A 26068-nucleotide genomic window follows, 5' to 3' on the forward strand; every position below is an offset into this window, starting at 1 on the left:
AATACATTGCAATTTCAAGTGAGGTGGACCGCGTGGGAAACAACAATGATGTAACCACTACACCTCCCTATAGCCTGCTTCGTTTCAATGACCCCCCCCCCCCCCCCCCCCCCCCCCCCCAGGAGCCAGAATATGAGTGTGTCTGAGGCGGCCAGAAGATGCAGAGCGTAGGGATCTTGAGGGTGTGTAGTTAGAGACCATTGACCGCCGGTAGGAATGCCAGGTCAAGAAACTTGGAAGCGAATTTGTGCTGCAATGGGAAGCCAGTGCATTTTAAAGGGAAATTACGATACCATATCCGACCGTGTGGGTTTATTATCCACCACACTTGCATGTTCTTTTTCTCTTGCATGTAAAAACGCACACACATACCCTTTCTCCCTCTCTGTGGCTGGCTGCTCTGGAACGGTTCATGGTCCCAGGGGAGGCAGAGGAGGAGCAAAGAGTCTTAGCCATGGGAGAGGAGGAGTCACCAACTGGAGCAGCTCGTTTCCGGGATGAAGTCCCCGTGGGTGTCTGGGGCACCTAGAACAGACAAGAGGGTGACGGGTAAAAATAGACCAAGGATGAAGGGAGACAGGAAGAAAGTGATGAGAGCTGTGGAGAGAGAGTAACCAGTTATACAGGATACAAGAGATACAAGAGCTGTGGAGAGAGAGTAACCAGTTATACAGGATACAAGAGATACAAGAGATGTGGAGAGAGAGTAACCAGTTATACAGGATACAAGAGATACAAGAGATGTGGAGAGAGAGTAACCAGTTATACAGGATACAAGAGATACAAGAGATGTGGAGAGAGAGTAACCAGTTATACAGGATACAAGAGATACAAGAGATGTGGAGAGAGAGTAACCAGTTATACAGGATACAAGAGATACAAGAGCTGTGGAGAGAGAGTAACCAGTTATACAGGATACAAGAGATACAAGAGCTGTGGAGAGAGAGTAACCAGTTATACAGGATACAAGAGATACAAGAGCTGTGGAGAGAGAGTAACCAGTTATACAGGATACAAGAGATACAAGAGCTGTGGAGAGAGAGTAACCAGTTATACAGGATACAAGAGATACAAGAGCTGTGGAGAGAGAGTAACCAGTTATACAGGATACAAGAGATACAAGAGCTGTGGAGAGAGAGTAACCAGTTATACAGGATACAAGAGATACAAGAGCTGTGGAGAGAGAGTAACCAGTTATACAGGATACAAGAGATACAAGAGCTGTGGAGAGAGAGTAACCAGTTATACAGGATACAAGAGATACAAGAGCTGTGGAGAGAGAGTAACCAGTTATACAGGATACAAGAGATACAAGAGCTGTGGAGAGAGAGTAACCAGTTATACAGGATACAAGAGGTACAAGAGATGCCGACACTGAACCGTCCAGAAATAATTTTGGGAATTCTATGGGACGATAAACAAGACATCTCACTTAATTATCAATATAAACCTGACTTTGGTTATTATTATGCAATACCTTGTTGTTGCAACTTGGGAGTCAACACAGCGTCCATTAGGGCTTCCCCCTGTGCTTAAATCGATTCATCTGTCGATGTAGTCTTAGTCGACCAAGACCTTGTTAGTCCATAGACCCGTCTCAAACCCCGCCCCTCTTTTCTTGATCCTCCGATCACAATTGTTGCTGATCAACTTTGTTTGCATGAGGGACGTTGTGATTGGAGGATCAAGAAAGGATCAAGTCCTATTACTATTTATTTGACTATGACCGTCCGTGCCATGTCATACCATGAGCCAACTTCACCCAAGGAGTAGGAACTAACCCAGCAACCACTACACCACTTAATTCATTAGTGTCGTAGTGGTGATACACAGAGGGCCGATTGAGCTGCTCATGTTGCTGAGAGAGAGAGAGAGAGAGAGAGAGAGAGAGAGAGAGAGAGAGAGAGAGAGAGAGAGAGAGAGAGAGAGAGAGAGAGAGAGAGAGAGAGAGAGAGAGCTGGGAGAGTCTGTGACGTTACGTTAAGTGAGGTACATTACGATAGTCAGAAAGGCTGACTCAGGGTCAGTAGAGCACCAAGGTCTTTGGGTTGAGGAGGTAAAAGCTTCCATATGCAAAGAGAGATAAGTTCCTTTCCTCCTACACACCGCTTATGTACTGAATCAATTACCGGAATACAGGCCTACATTTTCACGTGCATTTCAGATATTGTTATCGTTCTTACCTCTGATGCCTTAACACTTGCATCCTGGTCCACAGAATTGGAGGCAGTAGTCGCAGCATCTTGTTCCTCCTCTTCTTTCTTCTTCTTCAGGGAGGGCCTCCCTCTGGCTCTCCTCTCAACAGTCCCCCCCGCCTCCGTTCTCTCGCCCTCTTCTTCTTTCACCACACCTGTAGCGAACACCTCTTGTTTCATCTTCCTTCCCTTTCCTCTTCCATTCTCTTTAGCCTCATCTTCCTCATCCCCCACAGCAGACTCAAAAGTTTCAATCTGTATTGCCTTTTGGCGTCTACCCCTGCCTTTGACGCCACCTTTGGGTGGAAGTTCTTCATTGGGCCTTTCTTCAACCTGACTTGTAGGTACTTCTTCATGTGCCACCGTGTCCTTAGCTCTGGGTCTCCCTCGCCCCCTTGTGGTGGTAACAGGCTCATGACAGCCTGCTTTATCTTCCCCATCTGCTTGGGAGGCATCAGTGGTAGACTCATCCTCTCTCCTGCTCCTCCTGCCTCTGGCTGTAGCTTTCGGAGTTGAAGAGAGATTATCGCTCTGACTACTGTGAGAAGGGATGGAGTCCGTCACAGGCTCTGGTCCCATCTTCCTCCCTCTTCCTCCTCTTCCTCCTCTCCCTCTGCTCTGAGAGGCGCCACTGCTGGAGACCTCCGAGTTGCTAGAGACAACGTCCTGTCCCGTGTCTTCCGTTTCTGTGTGGGGCTCTCCAGCCATTGTCCTCCGCCTACTGCTGGTTCTAGTGGCATCTTCTGCAGCCGGCTGACTGGCCCTCGTCGAACCTCTGCTTCTCCCCCTGCTCCCCTGGGTGTTAACGCTGGCAGAAGACCTCTCCGAGCTGAGCGAGTTAGAGGAGTTGGAGCGAGACCTGGTTCTCCTGGCTGGGACGTCTTCGGTGGATAAGATGTTCAGGTCTGGTTCTGCTGAAGACAGAGGGGCGATGGTCGTGGCTCTGCGACCCCTTGTGGAGGTCGCTGCTTTGCTCTTTGCCTGGTCCCGCTTTTCCCGCTCTTTCACTTGTTTGTCTACAGCCTCCTTTTTCAGTCTCTCTTCTTCTCTCTCTCGCCTTTCCCCCTCTTCTCTCTCCATTCTCCCTTTCTCTTCTCTTTCTTCCTCTTCCCTTTTCTCTCTCTCCAATCTCTCTCGTTCTTCTTTTTTCCCCCTCGCCTGTTCCAATCGTTCTTTTTCCTCTTGTTCCTTTCTTTCCCTCTCCAGTCTTTCTTTCTCCTCTCTTTCTTCATTCTCCCTCCCCAGTCGTTCCCTTTCCTCTCTCTCCATTATCTCTCTTTCCTCCTTTTCCTTCCTCATCCTTTCCAATCGTTCTTTTTCTTCTCGTTCCTTTCTTTCGCTCTCTACTCTCTGCTTCTCCTCTCCCTCTATCCTCTCCTTCTCCTCTCTCTCTACCCTCTCATTCTCCTCTATCTCTACTCTCTGCTTCTCTCTCTCTACTCTCTCCTTCTCCTCTCTCTCTACCCTCTCCTTCTCCTCTCTCTCCATCCTCTCCTTCTCCTCTCTCTCTACTCTCTCCTTCTCCTCTCTCTCTACCCTCTCCTTCTCCTCTCTCTCCATCCTCTCCTTCTCCTCTCTCTCTACCCTCTCCTTCTCCTCTCTCTCTACCCTCTCCTCTCTCTCTAACCTCTCCTTCTCCTCTCTCTCTACCCTCTCCTTCTCCTCTATCTCTACTCTCTGCTTCTCCTCTCTCTCTATCATCTCCTTCTCCTCTCTCTCTATCCTCTCCTTCTCCTCTCTCACTATCCTTTCCTTCTCCTCTCTCTCTATCCTCTCCTTCTCCTCTCTCTCTGCTCTCTCCTTCTCCTCTCTCTCTATCCTCTCCTTCTCCTCTCTCTCTGCTCTCTCCTTCTCCTCTATCTCTATCCTCTCCTTCTCCTCTCTCTCTATCCTCTCCTTCTCCTCTCTCTCTGCTCTCTCCTTCTCCTCTCTCTCTACTCTCTCCTCTCTCTCTATCATCTCTTCCTCTCTCTCTGCTCTCTCTTTCTCCTCTCTCTCCTTCTCCTCTCTCTCGAATCTCGCTTTCTCCTCTCTTTCTTCCTTCTCCCTCATTTCCCTCTCCAGTCGTTCCTGTTCCTCCCTCCTCTCTTTCTCGATCATCTCTTTGTCCTCCTGTTCCCTTTGTTCTCTCTCAAGTCTTTCTCTTTCCTCTCTCTCCCTCTTTTCCTTCTCAAATATCTCCCTCTCAAGTCTGTCTTCCAGCTCTTCTCTCCGCTGTTTTAAGGACTTGCCCCCTCTGCCCCTCTGAAGCGGCTCAACCTGCTCCTCTTCCTCCTCTTCCTCAGGCCTGCCCTTCCCTCTCCTCCCTCTGGGAGCAGCTTTACCTTTCCCTTTAGTCTGTCTCTTTGGAGGCTCTGACGGCTCCTCCCCGCCCTTTTCTCCTCCTCCTCCTCCTCCTCTCACCCCTCTCCCTCTTCTAGCTCTACTGCTGATGCCGCTGGGCCCGGCTTCCGGCTCCCTCCCTTTCCCCCTCTGAGGGCGCCCTTTGGCTTTCTGTGCGCTAGTTTTAGTTTCTTGCTCTTCCTGCTCCTCCTCCTCCTCATCTATTTCAGCAGTGGCTATAGGCTGGGTTTCAGCCGTGGAGATGTGAGCGCTGGTCACAAACTGCGGTGTCTCTTCATCTTCTATGTTTCCTCTCCGTGATCTGCCCCTTCTTTTAGGAGATGGAGGCTGGGCAGCTATTCTATCCTCCTCACCCTCGTCCTCAGGAGCGAACATGGGCTGGGTTTCTGCCGTGGACAGCTCAGAACTAGTGAAAGGCTGCGTGTCTTCTTCTACAAGTCTTCCCGACTTTGCTCTTCTTTTGCGCGGAGCAGGAATCGAGTCCTCGTCGTCACATGGCGCCATGGGCTGAGTTTCTGCCGTGGCGATGTGAGCGCTGGTCACAAACTGCTGTGTCTCTTCATCTTCTGTGTTTCCTCTCTGTGGAGATGGAGGCTGGGCAGCTATTCTATCCTCCTCACCCTCGTCCTCAGGAGCGAACATGGGCTGAGTTTCTGCCGTGGCGATGTGAGCGCTGGTCACAAACTGCTGTGTCTCTTCATCTTCTATGTTTCCCCTCCGTGATCTACCGCTTCTTCTAGGAGATGGAGGTTTGGCAGCTATTCTATCCTCTTCACCGTCACCCTCATCCTCAGGAGCGAACATGGGCTGGGTTTCCGCTGTGGCGAGACACGGCTCGGTCAGCAGCACCTCCCTCTCCCTCTCCCCTCGCCCCTCCTGTCTTCTGGGGGGCCTGCCCCGCCGCACAGGTGGCGGAGGTTTGGCTGCCACCAGTTCTTCCTCCTCTTCATCGTCTTCCTCCATGGCAGACATTGGTAGGGTTTCAGCTGTGGCCACGTTGTATCCGGTGGGGAGGTCAAAGGGCTGAGTCTCCTCCTGCTCTGCTCCTATACGAGCAGACATGTCTAGAGTCTCTTCCCCCCCCTCCTCCTCTGTATCGCTCTGGGTCTCTGGGACATGATACGCCTGTGTGGCCTCTAAGGCAAAGTCCACCTGCCCCTTGTTCTCACACGCCGCTGCCCGCCGGGCAGGCTCGTCCTGCCCTCCAGAGGCCTCGGTGGCTTCCAGCTCCTCAGAGTCCTCCTCCACGGAGGAGGGAGAGGCGAGAGGGGCGGTTACATATGCTTGGGTAGCTTCCAGATCTCCATCCCCGACGAAGGTGACAAAGGCTTGGGTGCTTTCCAAGGCTAGAGCCCGGGCCTGAGCGTGGCTGCTGTCAGATGACCTCAGCTGGAAGGAGTCTGCTCTGCTGGACCCCTCGTCCTGGTCGTCCCCAGAAGAAAGCTCCATAACGAAGGCTTGAGCGGCGTCCGCTGGACCGTCAAGGACAAAGGACTGGGTCTCAGCCACGTCCAGGACAAAGGACTGGGTCTCAGCCACGACAAAGTCATCATCCTCCAGGCTGTCTGAGGTGGACACTAAAGGTCTCAGGACAGGGGACAGAAGGCCTGGGAGAGGGGGGAGACAAGACATGAATACACAGTGTACTGATAAAAAGAGATGTTAAAAGGGATACTTTGATATTTAGAATCTTAGTTGGTTATTGTTCTTCAGCTGACACAGTTTCTACATTCGCCTTCAATTTGCCTCAAATGGATTATTAGCATTCCCCGTTGAAACCATGGAACACAGCTAGCTGGATGCTTGGAACTAGCTGTGCCCATGGTTTCAACGTGGAATGCCATCATTGCTAATATTCCATTTTAGGGCAAAGGACAAATGCAGAAACCTTTCCCCAGGCTGTGTCTGGCCCTGGTGTATAGCGATAAAAACAAACTACAAAAGCATTAACATTCAAACAATACATGCTAGGTGCTGGACAGAAACACACATTACCACCATGTGTGATAGTTCAAGAGTTATATTTTTAAGACTGGTGTAGAACAATAACCAACTAAAATTTTAAATGGCAAAGTACTCAGACATGACCACTGGCTTTTACTTGCTGAAATGTATTAAACACTTAGATTGTAATAGTTTTATCTCATCACACTACTCACGTCTAAACGGATCTGAAGGACTGCGGAAGACTCCAGGAAAACCTGGGCTGGGACCCTCAACTGCCTTCCTTGGATCAGCCTCCTCCTCCAGTCCAGCAGGGGGCGCCAGCGGCTCCTCCACATCTGTATCGGCATCGGATTCTGACTGAGGGCCGGCTGCCGTGGTAACAGTTGTGGCCGACAGGGATGCAGTGGTTGCCACGGCAGCAGCAGGTGGGAGCAGGGGCCCGTCCGGCTCCAGGTCTGTATCACTATCAGATAAGATCTCCAAATGATCCCCTGAATCTGCAGAGGTGGGTAACTCTGTGTCAGTAGCGCCGCCGGTGGGTTTACTGCCCTCAGGTGCGACAGGAATCCCTTCATCATCTGTGTCACTATCCAACTGCAAGTTCTGAGGCGCAGAAGTGGATTCCACCCCGCTTGAGTTGGGATCCAGTCTAGAATGTGTTTTGTCTACATTAGAATTTGTGTCCTTTGATCTACGGTCATCAGCGTCCTCCTCTACATCTGTGTCGCTGTCTAGGTGGAAGTCTTCAGCTGTGTTGACACTCTGAACTGACACAGCAGCATCATCCTCCCCCTCCCCCTCCCCCTCGTCGGTGTCACTGTGCAGGTTCAGGTCTGCTGGAACAACAGCTGGACTACAATCAGTGGGTTTGCTAGCGCCTGAGGCATCGTCGCTCTCGTCAACATCTGTGTCACTGTCCAGGTGGAACTGGGGGTCTGTTGGACCATCAGCCGCTGCTGCTGCTGCTGGTGGTGGTGGTGCATTCAAGGTCACTGGAAGTGCAGAAGTCACTGCCGTCACTGCCTCCTCCTCCTCCTCCTCCTCCTCCTCAGTGTCACTGTCCATGTTAAATGCAGGCAGTGCATCCGTGGCGACTGCTGGTGTAGACACAGGCAATCCATCCCTTGCAGACGGACTGATATCGTTTGCCTGTTCCACTGACGCCTCTCCTTTTCCAAGTTCCACAGACTCCCTTCCTCCTCGTCCTCCTCCTCCTCTCCATGCTGCTCTTTCTTCCCGCTCTTCATCATCACTGTCATCCACGATCACCTGTGCCCTTATTCTCTTCAGCTGCCGTCGCCCCACATCTGTCTCCTCCTCGCTGAAGCTGACATGTTTCTCAGGTCTAGTTTTAGTGGAGGAGGAGGAGGAGGGTGTGATGGGGCTCTCCGGTCTAGTTTTAGTGGAGGAGGAGGGTGTGATGGGGCTCTCATCCTCACTGTGAACGTGGGAAAAACACAGGAACAGTTGTGAACTTTTAAGTAAAGCAAATAAATAGTGCATTGAATACAACAGTAGAGCTACTTTATTGTCAATGTGTGGAATAGATATTCAGATATTCAGTGGAATAGACTAACCGTGTGTTTAAAAAAGAAAATGTAAAAGCATTTACCTCTCTGGTATAACTTTGTTTGTTGGACTAATGAATGTAGAGCAGGCAGGACTGGACATGTTGGAGTCAGACTCAGACACTGAGAGAGAGAGAGAGAGAGAGAGAGAGAGAGAGAGAGAGAGAGAGAGAGAGAGAGAGAGAGAGAGAGAGAGAGAGAGAGAGAGAGAGAGAGAGAGAGAGAGAGAGAGAGAGAGAGAGAAACTCATTTTGATATAGACATTGACATGTATATAAAATAGCAACACAAAACAGGCCTGTTCTTAAGAATACACCAATAGGGCTGCAACAACTAATCGACTAAACAACAGCTAATCGATTATAAAAACATTAATAATTAATTAATACATTTTTATAATCGATTAGTTGTGTCTGTTATGCTGCACCTCCAGGGCAATTTTTTCTTCTTCTGTTTTGTTTTTCTTTATCATTTAAACTTCGAAATATATATTTTCTTTGCACTCTTGATGTATAGCATACATTTGCGTTTGCTTTTTGTTTTATAACCGTCAATTTGCAAGGTGTTTGAAAGAGTGTTGTACAAGATGAGGAATACCATTTAGTTTTTTGCACAAGATTTAGCTTTTTATTAAATTAACCGATTCGTTGTTTCTATAATAAAGGATATTAAAATATCAAAATAGTTGTTAGTTGCAGCTGTATACACCAATGCCCCTTTCTCACAGCAGTTAATAATTTTGAGTACAAAACTTTCTCTGATTTATTCAGTACCACCACTGGTATCACTTTTTATTCTTTGATCCAATCCACGACTTATGGACCTGTCCCAGACCTATAGAAAACATATGGACCTAGACCATTACTTTGGAATGTTTGAGTAAACCAATCTCCATTACAGAGATGATAGATTACTATGTGGGGGGGGGATATATTACACTTCTATGTGAATGGGGGGGGGTATAGATTTCAATATTGGAGAACTTCCCTGATATCTACATCCTATTGAAGCCTGGTATTGACCCTACAGTATATCACATTATATCTACATCCCAATGTAGCCTGGTATTGACCCTATATCAGATTATTGAAGCCTGGTATTGACCCTATATCAGATGATATCTGCATCCTATTGAAGCCTGGTATTGACCCTATATCAGATGATATCTGCATCCTATTGAAGCCTGGTATTGACCCTATATCAGATGCTAGTACTGGTATCAGTGCATCCCATTGGGTGTCGGCATACAGACTTGCATAAAGGACCTACCTGCAGCCTTTAGCCGTCTGTCTCTTCTGCCACCTCGTTCTCCATCAGAGTCGGACTCAGATTCTGGGACCAGGGTGCCATTTGGCTGAGTTGGAGTTTGTTCAAAGGACAAGGTCTTGGTTCTGACAGGAGTCTTCCCCGTCTCTTCTCCATCAGTCGAGGCCGGCGGAGGTCGCTTCTCACGGTCTGCGTTTGTGTCGCGTCCCACAGCTTGGCCGCTGGAAGTCCCACGGGGCTGGGCCTTTCCCTTCGGTGCGTCGTCCCTTCCTCTCCTACCCGAGTCGCTGTTCACGGGACTCTTGACATCCTTCTGACCGACCGTTCTGTCCACAGCCCAGTTAACATACTGACATGGGATGTCTGCCACCAGTAGACCGTCACCCTCACAGAGGGCATAGCGGACGTGAGGCGTCATTTTGAAGCGGCCTCTGTGGGTCCCATTCATACTGCCCAGGTCCCATACTAGCGCCTCCATGGCCACTTCACCATGGCGACCATTGCCACGGAAAACAGAGATGGAGATGACGGTGTTCCGTTTGGATACAGAATTGGCGAGGAGGGGCACGGAGCAGGTGTTGGGGTCACGACCCAGCACGTTCTCTCCCACATAGAGAGGCAGCTCTGGATGATAGGTAATATCATTTATCAGAAATACATAGATAGAACCTATAAATGTAAGTCACACTGTGCACATCACACATCAACAAATGGCATGGACAATTAGATCAGTAATTGAGTTAGCTACTCACCGGTCTCAGGGATATGCTTATTTTTGAGCACTCGTAATTTGGCAAGTGGCTCTCCTCTCTTATTGGCCTCCTCCACTTCCTCCTCTGACTCCGATATTGGGTCATCAATCATCTGAGTTTCCTCCATACTTCACACTAAGTGAGATAGAAAGATTGCACAAGTAAACTTAAATGTATTTAGAAACGTGTTTCTCTCTGGTAACCCCTGGCTAGCTGATTAACAATGCTAACGTTAGCTATAGCTATAGCTGGGTATGGTGTTGATATCGTGGACCAAGTCCAAAGTTGAGATATGTTTGGTGTTAGTGTTGCAGGTCGAGGCAATCAACCTGGACTATTTATAGTAGGTTCCCAACAGAGCACACGGATACAAAAAGATTTTTTCTTTTTATTGACAATTAAAACGAATTTCACGAAAAGGGGAAATCTTGGAAATGTCCCTCTCGGTAGGCTCAGGACAGAGCAGCCAATCGTCTCCCTCGCCGGATAGGAGGTGTCAGGGGCCCTCTGGCGGACAGGCAGCAGTAGTGCAAGGGAAAGGGGCAACACCTGGCTTACCTACCAAATCGCACTCACTACTTGGGCAGCTTGGGTTAGTAACTAAGGTTAGTAGGGGCGTGGCGCTTACGCCAGCCAGAACACTACAAGGCGGAACACTCAATGAAACACTCACTATTCTACTTGGCACACCAACACACATTAGGCCACACTTACTTACAAGGTTAAGGCTCACAGGGAGGTAGGCCATGGGGGCTCCAACACAATACCAAAACAAGGGAACATAGAAAGCAAAAATTAGGCCTAATTGTGCTACTGCTAAAATGACAGAGGTGATGGGGAAGGTACAAACAACGGGGAGAGAAGTTACTAAAAAGGGGTGGGTGGGGGTGGATTGTAAAATAAACAATGGCCCCAGAAGGTAAATTAGCCACAGCTATCCCACAAGATAACTGGCTTCACAATACTGAAGGTGTGCACAGGTGAAAAGCCACTGGTGGATTCTGCATCCAGAACCAAATTAATCTTCGTCCAGTCGTGCAGGGAATATAGGTCAACCTGTCGAGGGAGAGCTGAATGAGTGGCACATTCGTTCATAGTTCAATATCCAACATCAATATGCAAGCCGAGGAGAACGCTACTTAACTTGGGAAGATATAGAGAAGTCGATTCCCAAGCAAAGGTGTCAAGCTGGTTCTGCTAGGTGGTGGTTGGGTTGGGGAAGACTGGATTAGCATTGTAAAGGCTTGAAAACGCATTTTAAAGTGAAGATTTTCCAAAATATCGGTTCAGTGGATCCGTGTAGCCACTGTAAACGCAGTCTAGATAAACGATGACGTCACAGCTCACTATGCATGCTCAGACTGTAGTTCTATGGCAATAGGCGCCCGTAGCCTTGAGGCGCACCCCTCTATATCTGCAACCATTATTTTTACATAAAGAAAATTCTAACATAAGGGAAAATGAGCCAAAAATCTAAAACGGTCGGTCGGTAATAATAATAATAATAATAATAATAATAATAATAATAATAATAATAATAATAATAATAATAATAATAATAATAATAATAATAATAATAATAATAATAATAATAACAAACAATAAAATAACGTGCAAATTTGCTTTAAAAGAAAATTATGTATTGTAAAATATGTTACACATATATAATCAAAATATAATATGCTAAATAAACAAACAAATAAATAAAAATTACAAATTCACTTTGTCTAAAGAACTATTTACATTCCACTCCCTATCATCACACTTCAAGGTTAGCCTGTAGCTCCTACTGGTTTCCATTTACAGTGCAATCCTTCTGGCCTTCCTCGCTACAAAGTCATCAATCACATCAAATTGTCCAACTCCTGAGCCAGCTCCTTCCCATCCAAATCAGATTGCCCTCCATGGTTTAAGGTATGTACAAGTGCCTCTGCTTGCTTCATCAGCTCTTGGTGTGGCAGGTCTTGGAAGTTGTACAAAATTGCATACCTTTCACCTTGGCACGTTTCTCGTCTTCTTCTTTTCTTCTCTTTTTAAACTGGATGGCCGGATGGCTTTTGCCTCTTCATAGTTCTCTAACGTTAGTCTTTCTTTCCTCAACGCTCAATTCTATAAACACTTGACCGATACCCATCAATGCACAGCGCTCTAGCATGTTCTGACTGTGAACACCTAAAGCTGAGGCTCAGACCGACCGACGTTTTAGATTTTTGGCTCATTTTCCCTTATGTTAGAATTTTTTTTATGTAAAAATAATGGTTGCAGATATAGAGGGGGGCGCCAAAACTGCACAGAGAAAAAAAAAGTTAAAATAAAAAATAAAAGAAAATTAAAAAAAAAATGTGGCGCCCCCCTCTGGGTGGCACTCTAGGCGACCGCCCATATCGCCTGTAGGAAGGTCCGCCCCTGATCTACTCCAGTGCCGTCTGACAGATTCGGCCATCAGACGCTGCTTGCGTGTAACGGAGATGTATCTATTATTTAGTTAGGCCTACTGGACATTTTCGTTGACATAAGTAGACTTTTAGTTTTTGTTTATTTATTAAGTTAATATAAACCGTGTTTCGAATGTTTTTGAGGTTGTTAACACTTTAACTGCCGAAGGTTAAATTCATGATATACCATCCCTTGCCAGCTCTATTTGTCTATGGAGAAGTTCCCCTTCTTTGCAGGGCTATAACTTTTTAAATTCTATTGCTAGATTGCCATTATTAGGGCCCATTCAATGTCCTATATGTATTGTTCAGGGTGTATGAACGTTAAACTTTTTCATTCACATATTCATACTAAAATATGATCTAAAGTATAAGTATGTTTTCATCTCTTTCTGCAGCTTTCTCCAGAACGTGATTTATAGCCCCAAATGCATTATATTGATGATCAAATACAGTTTGGTAGCGATCGGTGCCAGATGAAAAATTTCAAATGGACGTGCTTCTAGAAGTTTCTACGTATCATCTGATGATGACCGGATGGGCGAGGGATCGTTTATAATTCCGTGGGCAACGTTATACCATTCATCTAATGTGGGTCAAATGTTCATCATAGCAGTTAGTGTCGAACACGGTAATACTACACGCTAAAACTCACCCCAGTCTCCGCGGGCCATTGGGCGATCAGCGTGGGGTAGACAGTTTTCCATTATGGGATGTCGAAATACCCGGTCCATTTCCAGGTTGTATAATAGTATATACGTCCAAATAAGGCCTAACAAAATTAATAGTTGGTTTCCGGTTGCTGACCGACCCTGCCGATTTAGGTGCGACCCAATATATTTTATGAGTTTTTTTTTTTTTATAAAAAGAATAAAGTTTCATAGAAATCTTAGTCAAACATTTAGTATTATGGATATTAAACATGCTGGCAGAGTACATGCATCCATGTTGTTGTGAACATTTTAATTAAATAAAGAAATTCCCTATCCATAGTCGCCGTGGGAAAGAATAAAATAAAAATATTAAATAAAATAAATTCCCTACCTACCCATGGCCAAACTGACAACCAACAGGAAACCAACAATATATTTTACTTCATTCAAGTCATTCATTCATTCATCCTGTTTGGCGCTTCTGCCGATCGGCCACCAGATGGCGCTCTTGAACCGCTAGAGGGTTGAGAGGAGGCCAGCACTGTGTCTCAGGGCTGCGGAGGAAAAATATGATTTCGATCACAGATTTTTGAAATATTGATATTAAAGACGAGTTAGGGCGTCCTCGGCAACTTTAGCATGGCTAGGAAAGACGCCTAAACACGTTTTCGGCACTTAAAGTGTTAAATACACGCTTTTGATTTCTTTAAGTGGCGAGTGATTTTTTTTTTTTTTTTTTAATCCACTTTTTCTCCCATTTTCTATATTTTCTCCCATCCCAATTTCGTATCATCCAATTCAACCCTCCCCTGTCACGGACGCTGTTTCTTGCCTCCCACAAGCCGGCTGCAATGTGGACTAAGTCATACATAGCACAAGTCCCCTCCGGTACTTGAGGTAACAGCAGTCGCATCTTTTCACCTGCGCAGCTCGATCTCTCAGTGGCGAGGAGTAACGCGTGGGAGGCTCACGCTGCCCCCGACACTTCCTGATTCTACTGCGCAGGCGCACCAACCGACCTGTAGGAGTCGCTGTCCACAACGCCCGATCCCCACCCATCAGTTTCCCACCCCCTAATACGGCCAATGTGTATTAGTACGGACGACCAGCTAAACTGAAAGCAAATGTGGAGCGCTGGGCTCGAACAGGCGAGCCCAGCGTCTCCAGATTTCGTGGCGAGCGCCTTGCCCACTACGCCACGTAGCCGCCCTTGCGAGTGACGTTTTATTCGTTGTCCGCTTATTTCTCGCCAGAGAGATACAATGCAATGTTGAGATCACAATATCCCGATTCCGAAACAAAATAAGGCGAGTCCTTATCACAAACTGTTCCAAAGATATTTAATGTTTTGCTAAACATGTCTTGTTGTGCCCGGCTTCAGTTAAAAGCCAAATTGCATTCTAAATTTAGTTAATAGACGCCAGACAGAAGAGCGTCTGCACCTGATGCGCTCTGATGTTGACATCACGCGTGAGTGGTCCCAGGATGACCTAATAACTTAACATTATTAGTTGAATAGTTATTGTACAGGAATTACATGAATAATTTGAATGTGAGTTACGTGAATATAGCTTGCCCGTGGACACAGACATTCATACGCATTAACAGCTCCGTCTTTTAATACACACTTATATCATACAGTAATGTTAAATAAGATATTGAAGGATGAAGTTACATTTTCAATAAAAGTTAAACTAAATAAAACAAAAAAGGGGAGGCCAACAACATTCGACAAATGCAAACAGACAGTATTTACATTCTATTTACATTGCATCATGATCTATTAAGGAACCTCAACCTACAGACAGTGTCCCAGGCAGTGGCCATCAAGGCCCTGTATTTTAACTCATTGACTGCCACGCTGTTTTTCCATCTTTACTCCCTGGCGCCAGCGTTGTTGACCATTTTCGCGATGTTTGCGGACCCATCATATATTCTATATTATAGCTATGGAGACAATTAGTATGGCTCATTTGACAGGCACTATGTATACTCCAACAGGGACGAAACTGTTTATTTCTATATACCTTCGTTTGTGCGCTATCCCACGCTAAAAATCCCCCCGTTTCACAATAATCCAGGCGCATATGCGCAAATCGTGCAGGTTGCTCGCCGGAAACCTATTATTGCGCGTTCCGGATGGTGTCGACCACAGAAGGCCAGACTCACCCTCTCACCAGCCAAACCATCAGAGGCCGCGATGACCAAGGAACAGGCCACAGCGGGGCTACCAAGAGCTGGATCAGGACCGGGAACCACACAGCCGTGCCCCGGTCCGGCGCGACCAGGATCAAGGTCCTGCGCTCCCGACGTACCCGCTCCAACAACTGACTTATCAGAAGTATGGGGGGAAAAGCATACAGAATCCCGGGCGGCCATGGATACATCGAGAAGGCATCCACCCCCAAGGGAGGATTGTCCTCCCGTCTGATCGAGAACCACAAGGGGCACAGGTGAGACTGTCTGCTCGCAAACAGATCCACCGAAGCTTCCCCGAAGCGGTCCCAGACCTGTCTGACTATGTCTGGACGTAGACCCCACTCGTCGTGACGAAGACCGCCCGCGACATCACATCTGCGTCCACATTCTCCCTGCCAGGGATGTGGAGAGCCGTCAGGCTGCGCAGATTACGAGACGCCCATAGCCAAAGCTTGAACGCCGCCCGGTGCAGACGGATATTGATATACGCCTGTATGTTGATATACGCCGCTGCCGTCGTGCTGTCCGTCCTGACCATCACGTGCTCGCGCCTCACCAAGGGGCCGAGCCGTTCGAGGACCAGGAGGACCGCCTTCAATTCCAACACATTGATGTGCATAGCAGACCGGGCAGCATGGACCGTCCAGCTGCCCCCCACTGCGTCGGTCCGACACGTCCCCCCCGATCCCGTGAGGGAGGCGTCGGTGAAGACCGTGACGTGTGACCGCCTGCTGTTCATGGGGACCCCGCTGGTGAGGGTACCAGGCCTCCTCCAGTAGGCGAGATCCCCCCGTATCGACAAGGGAACCTTCAACCGTTTCCACTCGTCTCTCACCAGGTCTATTTTCATACTGGAAAACCACCTCTGTATCCTCCTCATGAAGAGGAGGCCAAGAGGGACCAGAGTGAGCAGATGCCATCATACCGAGCAGGCGCATCACATACAGCGCCGTAACCGTCCCGCCAGGACGGAGACCCCTGAGCGCGTCGAGGGTAGACACTCGCCGCTGCTCCGAGAGGGTTGCCCTCATGAGCTTAGAACCAAGCCCAAGTACTCCACCCGTTGACTGGGAAGAGGCGTACTCTTCTTCCAGTTCACAGCAAAACCCAGCTTGGTGAGGAATTCCACCACCAGCCTGGTATGAGACCTGGCGACCTCCTCCGACCGGCTGAAGAGCAGAATGTCGTCGAGATAGAAAATAATTCGTATCCCCTGACGACGTATAGGCTCCAGCGCGGCCTCTACGCACTTGGTGAATGTGCGGGGGGCCAGAGAGTAGCCGAACGGCAACCTCTGGTATTCGTACGCCACGCCCTGAAAAAGGAACCGTAGGAACTTCCTGTGAGGAGGGAAAATCGGGATGTGAAAATACGCATCCTTCAGGTCTATGGAGGTGAACCAGTCCCCCACCCTGACAGCGTTTAACAAGTGTTTGACGGTCAACATTCTGAACCGTCTCGCCACAATCAAACGATTGAACGCGGACAGATCCAGTATAGGTCTGACACCTCCCGTTTTTTTGGGCACCAGAAAATACCGGGAGTAGACGCCCGACATTGCGTCCTCCCATGGGACCACAACTACGGCTTGCTTCGCCAACAGAGATTGGATCTCGTCGGCCAGAGCTGTCACTGCTGCCGACCCTGACAACAGGGTCTGCACCAAACCTGAAAACGGAGGGTGGGCTTGTGCGAATTGCAAGACAAGCCCCCGCCTCAACGTTAACTCCATCCACTTCGACATATGGCACTGCTGAAGCCATATGTGATGATAGTCCCAAAGCGCACCCGCCGCCATTTGGCGCTGGCCCGCAAGGAACTGTAGATAGGCGGCCCAGTCCCACCCGCTGTGCGTAGCCAACTCTGGACCCGCTAACCGTGCGGGCAGGACGTTTCGTGGAGTCGGGACAATGGCCCCTGATACAACCCACGAGGCTATCGCACCCAAGGGGGGACCCCGACAGAAAGGGCCGGTTTGATACAGGAGAAGCTGACATCATACCAGGTGACAAGAGCTCCCCCACTGAACACCCCTCCAGCATGGACCGCTGAGGGGCTGTTCTGCAGCTGGACATGCAAGGTGTGAGGACCCCATGGGTTCCTACACACCGTAGCCCTGCAGTGATATTACTACCACCCAAATCTCGCGCGCCTGCCAGACCACTACCGGGCTCTCCGGAGTGGGAGGCACTAACGTGATACCCGGCCTGGCGAAGGCGAGGTCGGGGAAACCCATGTTGAGCATTCTTCCGAAGAGGCCTCGAGTCCCCCTGCTGACAACCTTTAAAGGTGACAGACGTAACACCAGGCTCCCCAAACGCAGACGCAGAACGCGTGGCGAGGGAGCCGCGTGACAGCACAACATTCTCACGGACAGACCCAGGCTCAGCCATCAACTGGGTGTCAGCCCCTGTCCCCATGAGAAGCGGAACGTGGGGCCGCTTGCGCTTCAATGAAGGCCCGCGGCCCGCAGCCTAAAGACAAAAAAGTCCTTCCGCGGAAAGAGGAGCCTTAGGGCTTGTGTCCATAGCCAACGTTTTATGAGTTGTCAGCTCCTTTCTGTCATTCATTTCTATGCTGGAGAAGAGTCAGGCGCGCTCCTCTTCCCAGAGCCGCGCCTCGCGTTTTATGAGCTCTCGACGGCAGCGTTTTTGGCAGAGCGCTCCCAGCTCATAAAGTTGAAACTAGTTAAACTTTTTTGGAAAGGAGCGCGCTCATCAATGTAACGCATCGAGGAAGGGGCGGAGCCGCGGCTGGCGCGAGCTCTGGGGAAACCCAGAAAAACGCTAGAAGCTTTTTTTTCTTCTTTTTTCAAAGCGGTCCGCCTTGAAAAAAAGGCTTTGAGTGGACACATAGCCTTAAGGAGAAGAAACCTTTCCTCCTCCCCAAGGGAAGACTGCTCCAACCAGAGATGCCTATTAATAAGTGTTGATAGCATCCTGATCCTCCCTGCGGTTATAGCTTGCGACTGATTCAAGATTTCTATAACCCCAAAAACATGCACGATGTTTTCAGCGTCGGCTGGCCCTGCAGCTAGGGCTGGGCGATATGACCAAAAACGTTATCGCGATAAAATTATAAAATTATTTTCATATGGAGGGGCGGAGCTGAGCGATCATGGAGTAGACGTGTTTCACATGAGCTCCCTTCTACCGTGCTGAATATACGTTTCTCCCCATTAGTCTTTATTTTATTTTTATTTGTTTTTTATCTGTTTGCTAGGTCGTCGTGTTTAGTATACATTCATCGACTTTTTTCGACTTTCTACGATGACGGGGGTGGAAACCAGAGCCATGACTGCCCCAACCAGCAAACCTTCACCGCCGGGCCTGGCCGCACCGTCGCCCGTTGTCGGGGAGTTAAGCGAAGCGGTGCTCTTGGTCATGACCAAGCTACACGCAGACTCTGAGACACGCATCGCTGAAGCACAGAAGAAAGTGTTGGCGGATTTTTGTGTCAGCCTCCGTCGTGAGATATCAGAAGAAATACGGCTGGCGGTAGTACCGCTGACAGACAAGATGGAGACGATGCACGCTGTCTCCTCGGCTAATGCTAACGAACTAGCCACGCTAACGACGGAGGTATCATTACAGTGCGAGAAGATGGCGGGTCTCGAATCCGCCCTGCTGGCTAGGCAGGCTGAAGTCAACAAACTACAGTCGGCAATGGAGGAGATGCAGTCCCGGGATAGACGCCACAACGTCAGGATTGTTGGAGTACCGGAGACCAGCGGTGAAGGCCGTCTCTCTGAGACCGTGCCCGAACTGCTGCAGAAAATACTAGGGACGGACGTCCTCCCTTCGCTCCCTATCTGTGAGTCGGCCTACAGAGCGGGCAGGTTTTCTCCCGGCGTGAACAAAGAACCGAGGCCCATCATAGTCAAGCTGAACAGACTCCAGCAAAGAGAACTCATCATGCGGTCGGCTCGTACCAGAAGGGGTAATCTGAGGCTTGGCGATCACAAAGTGGCCATTTTCGAAGACTTTACACCGGAGGTTCAAGCACAGAGAGGCGAATACAAGGTGGTCCTGACTAAGCTATGGAAACTAGGCCTGAGGCCCACGTTATTCGCTCCCGCGAAATTATCTGTGTTGGAGAAGGTCGGTGGTCAGCGTTTGTTTTGGTCGTTGGCTAAAGCGAAGGAATATCTCGCGGAGATACCCAAGTCTGTTGCTTGATATCTATGGCGGGTGAGTGACTTGGCGGTTTGGGCCTATATACATTGATTAGGCCGACTATTCACAAATACTTGCTGTCATGCCCAGACATGCTAACTGCCCAATGCCCATCCAACTAGCGGGGCTTCCCAATGACTTCGGTTACTTGCTAAAGCTGACCGCATGGTCATACTTGTGTATCGCCTCTTTGGAAGCTAACGAGCTAGCTGAACAATGTACATAATAGGCTAACGTGCTATCCGGATTCATCACTAGCTTACGCGCTAGCCAGCGGGCTTCGTCTATAGTCTGCGCTGAGACATTCGAGACCCGTTAATGGTTACGTATTTTGGTTGCTGTTGCTGTTCAAAGGGACATTGGTTTGCACAATTCAAGAGTGATCGAATCCCTAACTAACTTCTGGTATGCTTTTATTTTTATATCCAGGTTGTTTTGAGCTTTGGGATCCATAATAGAAGCCAAGGTCGGTTGAATATGCATATACAATATATGATAACAGGTTGGGTCGGGTATGGCTTGCACTTCATGGCTATATGGTTATATGGCCTGCACTTTAGCCATGACCCTCTTTTCCTTTCTTTTTTCTTTCTTATTGTCGCTGTTTTTATGTCATCTGTATGCGCGATTTAAATGTGATCCGATTCTACCTTGGACTAACTGCTGAATTGCCTTAATTTTGTTTTGAATTTTCCGTGATCCATTTATGCTATAACGTTGCGACATTAATATGCAGACTCCAAGGTAGATGGTTACAGGGTTGATGCTGAGTAATTATATAATAATTATTGTCGCTGTTTTAATGGCATTTGAGTGAGCAATTTAACTGTGATTCGATCCTACCTTGGACTAACTGCTCCGACCGATATCTTTATTGAAACAATGTATGATAACAGGTGGTGTCAGGTGTTGCTTATTACCATCCCCGGATTGATTAATTAATGAATGTGTTTAATTCTATTCTTACATAGGTTATGTCATTTCAGCCGTTGTGCCTGATCAGAGGGACAGCTAAAGGGGTGCACTTTGACCATAACCAGGGAACAAACTTAACTTTTTGACTTACCAGCCATTTGGCTGGTAGATTTTAAAAACTACCAGCCATCCAGATTTTTTACCAGCCAAAAATTATAAATGGCTTTTTAGTATATCGCCATGTGTTATTATTACTATATAATACTCTCGTATGCTATTTTCAATTAATATCATAAACAACATAAGGAATATTAGCATAATTTTGAGTGGACTGAAGAAATGAGTCAGCGTTAATAGTTTTAAATGCAAATAATTTATTGCGAATTTATTTACAATATGGAAGCAAAAGAATTAAAGAACATATTAAAACAACTTCAAACAAGATAAACAAATCCATACTTGCCACCTACAAGGCAACAAGGGATGTTAGCGGAGTCTGTAATGCATCCAGCCTTGTATGGAATAATAATATAATAATAGATAATAATAATAATACCGTCCACCCCTAATATAATATAATAATAATCTGGTCAGCAGCCTCCACTGATGTAGCGTGATTCAAACCCCCTCAATGTGCAGTTTCTAGTTAATCAGTTAGTCAGTTACGCAGCCTCCACTGATGTACAGTGACGAGTGAATCTGGTAGTTGGTTTATGACGTTACGAGTTAATCAGTCAGCAGCCTCCACTGATGTTATGACGTTACAAACGCGAAATAACATTATACATTATGCTCCGCGAAATAAAGAGAGCTTATTATTAATCAGTCAGCAGCCTCCACTGATGTTATGACGTTACAAACGCGAAATCACATTATGCTCCGCGAAATAAAGAGAGCTTATTATTAATCAGTCAGCAGCCTCCACTGATGTTATGACGTTACAAACGCGAAATCACATTATGCTCCGCGAAATAAAGAGAGCTTATTATTAATCAGTCAGCAGCCTCCACTGATGTTATGACGTTACAAACGCGAAATAACCAGGGTACAAAATATGCCTCCACATATTTGGTCAAATCAAATGCAAAATTAAATATCAGAGCACAATCAAAAACACGATTGCAGGTTTTTTTTGTAGGCTAAAGAACGGATGAAGACAGACCTCGTGTGCGTCTCATGTTACAAACTTGATCTCGTGAGCAGAGCGCATCTCATTTACATTTAAAGGTTCATTGTTTGTAAACATTAGAACGGACACGTGAGACGTGACACACACACACACACACACACACACACAGTTTCACTTTCGTTTCAACTCACCACGCCCGCATCCAATAGGGTCCAGCTGCAGCCCCGGAGATTGTTCCAGATTGGGCAACTTTCGCCCGCTCCCACGACATTTCTCCCTCCAGCTGGAGGCTACTCCCCGCATCATATTAATGCCGACGCATGCAGTGGATTTTGTTGGCCGCCAGATGGCGCCCAGGCCTTAATTTATGACGGCCAAACATTAAATCTACAAGCCTGTGGCGCTGGGCGTGTGACTATTTTGTACCCTGACCATAACCTTTTTTTTTCCCTTCCTTTTTTTGTCATTGTTTAATTGACATTGTTCATACAATTTTGCACAATTAACCTGTGACCCGATCCTGCCTTAGACTATCGGCTGGGATGCTTTAATTTAATTTTGTTTTGAATTTTCCTATACCCTTTTAGGCTATAACAATGCGACGTTGAAGCGCAGATTCGGAAATAGTTGGCTGCAGGTTGATGTGGAGTTAGTATTTAATAATGGCTATTTTTACCATTATGGTTGTCTCATGTTGGGGCCAGGGCTCAGGTGGGTCTCGCCCGATATCTTTATTGAATTTTATTTTTATTATTATTTGTGTTACTCAGGGGTTTATCTAGAGGGGGGTTGGAGTGGGGAGCGTCTTATTGATCCATGTCTCTAGTGGGAAGTGATAGGAAGATGACCATCCTCCTCAGTGGATGGGGCATAGGGTGGGGATTGGAGAGTGGGTATAGGGGGCCTTATAATAGGACGGGGGGGTTAGGGTTTAGAGTAGAAGGAGGGGGGGTTGTAGCTGGGGTGGTATTTTTATGTGTTTTATGTACTGTTGTCTTATATGTGTGTAATTGTTCCTCCTCTGAACTCCTGGGATTGACCGTCCGGGCCCGCCGGGATCAGCACCTCTGTACTCAGCCTGGCTGCACTGGTATGTTCTCTACGCATTTATACAAGCTCGACCATGGCTAAATTGAATATTTTAATTTGGAACGCAGGAGGGCTTAACGCCCCACACAAGCGTGCCAGTGTCCTTTGGCTATTGAAGAGGAGAAATATTGACCTTGCTCTCCTTAGTGAGACGCATTTATTGGTAGGTGACGTGTCAAGACTGGCAAATCGGCAATATCACGTTATCTCCTCATCCTCAGCCGATGATAAGACGAAAGGAGTAGTCATAGTTACAAGACGTAACCTTGATATAAAAATCTTGGATGTATGGTCGGACACGGAGGGAAGGATTACTATAGCAAAAGTTGAATTCTTGCATAGGAAGATGGCTATAATAGCATTGTATGCTCCTAACACATTTGATTCAGCGTTCTATAATACAATCACGAAGAATATGTTGGAACTTAATGGATACGCTCTCATTGTGGGTGGCGATTTTAATGCGTGCTGGGATGCGGAGATGGATAGGTCCGGGCCCTCTGAAACGAGCGACCAAAAACGGGCCTCTAAGGCCCTTAGGATGTGGGCCAAAGACACGGGGCTCACAGACCTTTGGCGCTTATGCAACCCCACCCTCAAAGATTACTCTCACCTGTCAGCCAGACACAAAAGCTTCTCTCGAATTGACTATGCATTCGCGTCCCCTAATATGTTTGATAGTTTCGATGTCTCATTGGTTCCCTTGGCTCTCTCAGACCACAAGGGGATTTTCCTTACGGCAACCTTTGGCAGGCTCTCCGCAAGAGCTCCCAGATGGCGTTTTAATTCGACCTTGCTAAAGAACGATGACTTCTGTTCTGAGTTCAGGAGTAAACTAGCTGAATTTTTGCAGATCAACGTTGGCACAGTAGAAGACCCTAGGGTCCTGTGGAACGCATTGAAAGGATTCATCAGGGGTCATGTCACACTATTTGCCTCCAATTTGCGAAAATCCCGGTCAAAAAAGCTATAAGGACTGGAATCATTATATGCGGACCTATACGCATCCTTGCAAACTAACTATAATGAACGACTAAACACACAACGTAAGATAGTCAAAAAAGAAATAAACTCCATACTTAAACAACAGTCTGAGTTCTTGATACATAGGACAAGACAAAATTACTATTTTCACGGCTCCAGACCTAGCCATCTATTGGCAATGAAAATACGTTCAAATGATCATTTCTCGGATATCCCCTCGATTAGGACGAGCCAGGGTGCAGTCACTACTGATTCGAAAAAGATCAATGACACTTTTAAAGAGTTTTACTCACAGTTATATAGCTCAGAGGGTAATCTTGATGACTCTAAATTTGAATCGTTCATTGGCGGGCTTGAGATACCCCACATTTCTGAGGAAGAGGCCAAGGAACTGGGGAGACCGATTACTCTCGTAGAATTGAGGGAGACGATTGTTGAAATGCAGAGGGGTAAGGCACCAGGCTGGGATGGTATTCCACCCGAAGTGTATTTAGCTTTCTGGGACCAACTGGGTCCATTGATGCTCGATATGATCAATTACGCTATCGAACAAGGGGAGTTCTCAAGAGATGTCAATATGGCGTTGATTTCTTTACTTCTCAAGAAGGACAAAGATCCCAATGATTGTGGTAGCTATAGACCCTTGAGTCTTCTCGGGGCCGATTTAAAGGTGTTTGCCAAGGTGCTGGCCCGTCGCCTGCAGAGATTTATGTCTGTATTGGTACACTGCGATCAAACTGGTTTTATCCCGGGGCGTCTGGCTGCAGATAATCTTAGGAGGCTGTTGCATGTAATCGATAACAGTAAAGACAATACAACTCCATCCACAGTTCTGTCTTTGGATGCCATGAAGGCGTTTGACAGACTTGAGTGGTCATACCTGTGGAAGGTACTTGAGGTCATGGGTCTTGGAAAGAGTTTTATTCATATGATTAAAGTCCTGTATGCCTCGCCGTCTGCGATGATACTGACAGGCAAAAACTGTTCCACACTCTTTCCAGTCTCCAGGTCTTCTAGACAGGGTTGCCCTCTGAGCCCGGGACTGTTCGCGCTTTCCCTCGAACCTTTGGCCCAATTTATTAGGCAATCGGAGGACATCGTCCCCATAATGGTCAACAATACTCCACACAAAATTGCTCTCTATGCGGATGACCTGCTGATTTTCATGGACGACCCCTCCCGGTCGGCCACAAAATTATTGAGGATAATCGACGACTTTGGTAAATTGTCAGGTTTTAAGATTAACTGGAACAAATCAGCCTGCCTACCTCTTAATGAACTGGCCAAGGCGGTACGACTACCAGCTGATATCCCCATAGTAGAACATTTTAAATACTTGGGCATAGAGATATTCCCCACGCTGAACCAAACTACTAAGTACAACTTCACGGGTACTTATGATAAAATACGCCAGGATCTAGACAGGTGGTCGTCCCTTCCTAACTCCTTACAAGCCCGGGCTTCCATAATCAAAATGAACATCCTGCCTAGGATAAATTTTATTAGCTCAATGCTCCCCCTGCCCCCTCCAATAGACCACTGGCGCAAGGTACAATCGATGGTATCTAAGTTTATCTGGAATAACAAACGCCCGAGAATCAAAAGGGCTACTACTCAACGTAGAAAACAAGATGGGGGCCTCGCAATCCCTGATTTTAAACTTTATTTCTGGTCCTTTTCACTGAGACCTCTGATGTGCTGGCTAGACCCTGTAGAGGCTGTATCGTGGCGCTCCTTAGAAGCGGCGGCGGTATCTCCGCTAAGATTGCAGGATGTAGTGTACTCCACTGTCTCTATTTCGAAATGCCGGCTGAGGTATGGACCGATCATAACTCACGTGATCCAAACGTGGCGTAATGTACAGAGGTCGTGTGGGGTTAAATGCCCTTGGCACCTGGACTCTCCAATTTTTAATAACCAGCAATTACTTGTTGGACACAAGCCGGTTAATATTCCTCAATGGCAAAGGAGGGGAGTGCATACTCTGGAGGATATTTATGATAAGAACGGCCTCCGTGCGTTTCAGGACTTAAGAGAATTTTATGATCTTCCCGGCGAGTAGGGATGGGAATCGAAAACCGGTTCCCGTTGGGAACCGGTTCCTAATTGGCCGATGCCTGGAACCGTGTGGCTCCCGTGACTTTCGATTCCCTTATCGCTGCCTACAGTTGCGCAATAATGTTAGCCGTTAGCATGTAGCCATGGCAGACTCTATTTGATTCCTTAATGGCTCGAAATTGCCTGGGTTTTGGTAATATGCTCCCGAAATGCTCCTGCTGTTTGGCTACTTCTATGTGCAGTGAAAACTACTTGAATGCTTTAGAACCTAGTCATTGATTTAGATCAGGCTGAGCTAAAATTAGCCGCGGAGCTAACGTGAGCTAACGCTATTTAATCAAGCTCACAAAGAGAGATAAA

General features: G+C 47.3%; 1 protein-coding gene across 1 annotated transcript in view; it reads right to left on the reverse strand.

Annotated features, from left to right (window-relative positions):
• The window catches only part of mdc1 (mediator of DNA damage checkpoint 1), a 50520-nt gene that overhangs the window by 16373 nt on the left and 8079 nt on the right, over positions 1 to 26068 (reverse strand). Inside the window, exons 2-8 of the mRNA XM_084336775.1 lie at positions 10072 to 10206; positions 9323 to 9943; positions 8098 to 8176; positions 6698 to 7923; positions 3918 to 6145; positions 2184 to 3674; positions 373 to 525 (exon numbers count right to left, since the gene is read on the reverse strand). Of these exons, the coding sequence (XP_084192901.1) occupies positions 373 to 525; positions 2184 to 3674; positions 3918 to 6145; positions 6698 to 7923; positions 8098 to 8176; positions 9323 to 9943; positions 10072 to 10198 (5925 nt within the window). The 5' untranslated portion in view covers positions 10199 to 10206. The remainder of the gene's footprint in view (positions 1 to 372; positions 526 to 2183; positions 3675 to 3917; positions 6146 to 6697; positions 7924 to 8097; positions 8177 to 9322; positions 9944 to 10071; positions 10207 to 26068) is intronic.

This window comes from Notolepis coatsorum (assembly GCF_963971535.1).
Source record: "Notolepis coatsorum genome assembly, chromosome: 19".
Classification (NCBI taxonomy): domain Eukaryota; kingdom Metazoa; phylum Chordata; class Actinopteri; order Aulopiformes; family Paralepididae; genus Notolepis; species Notolepis coatsorum.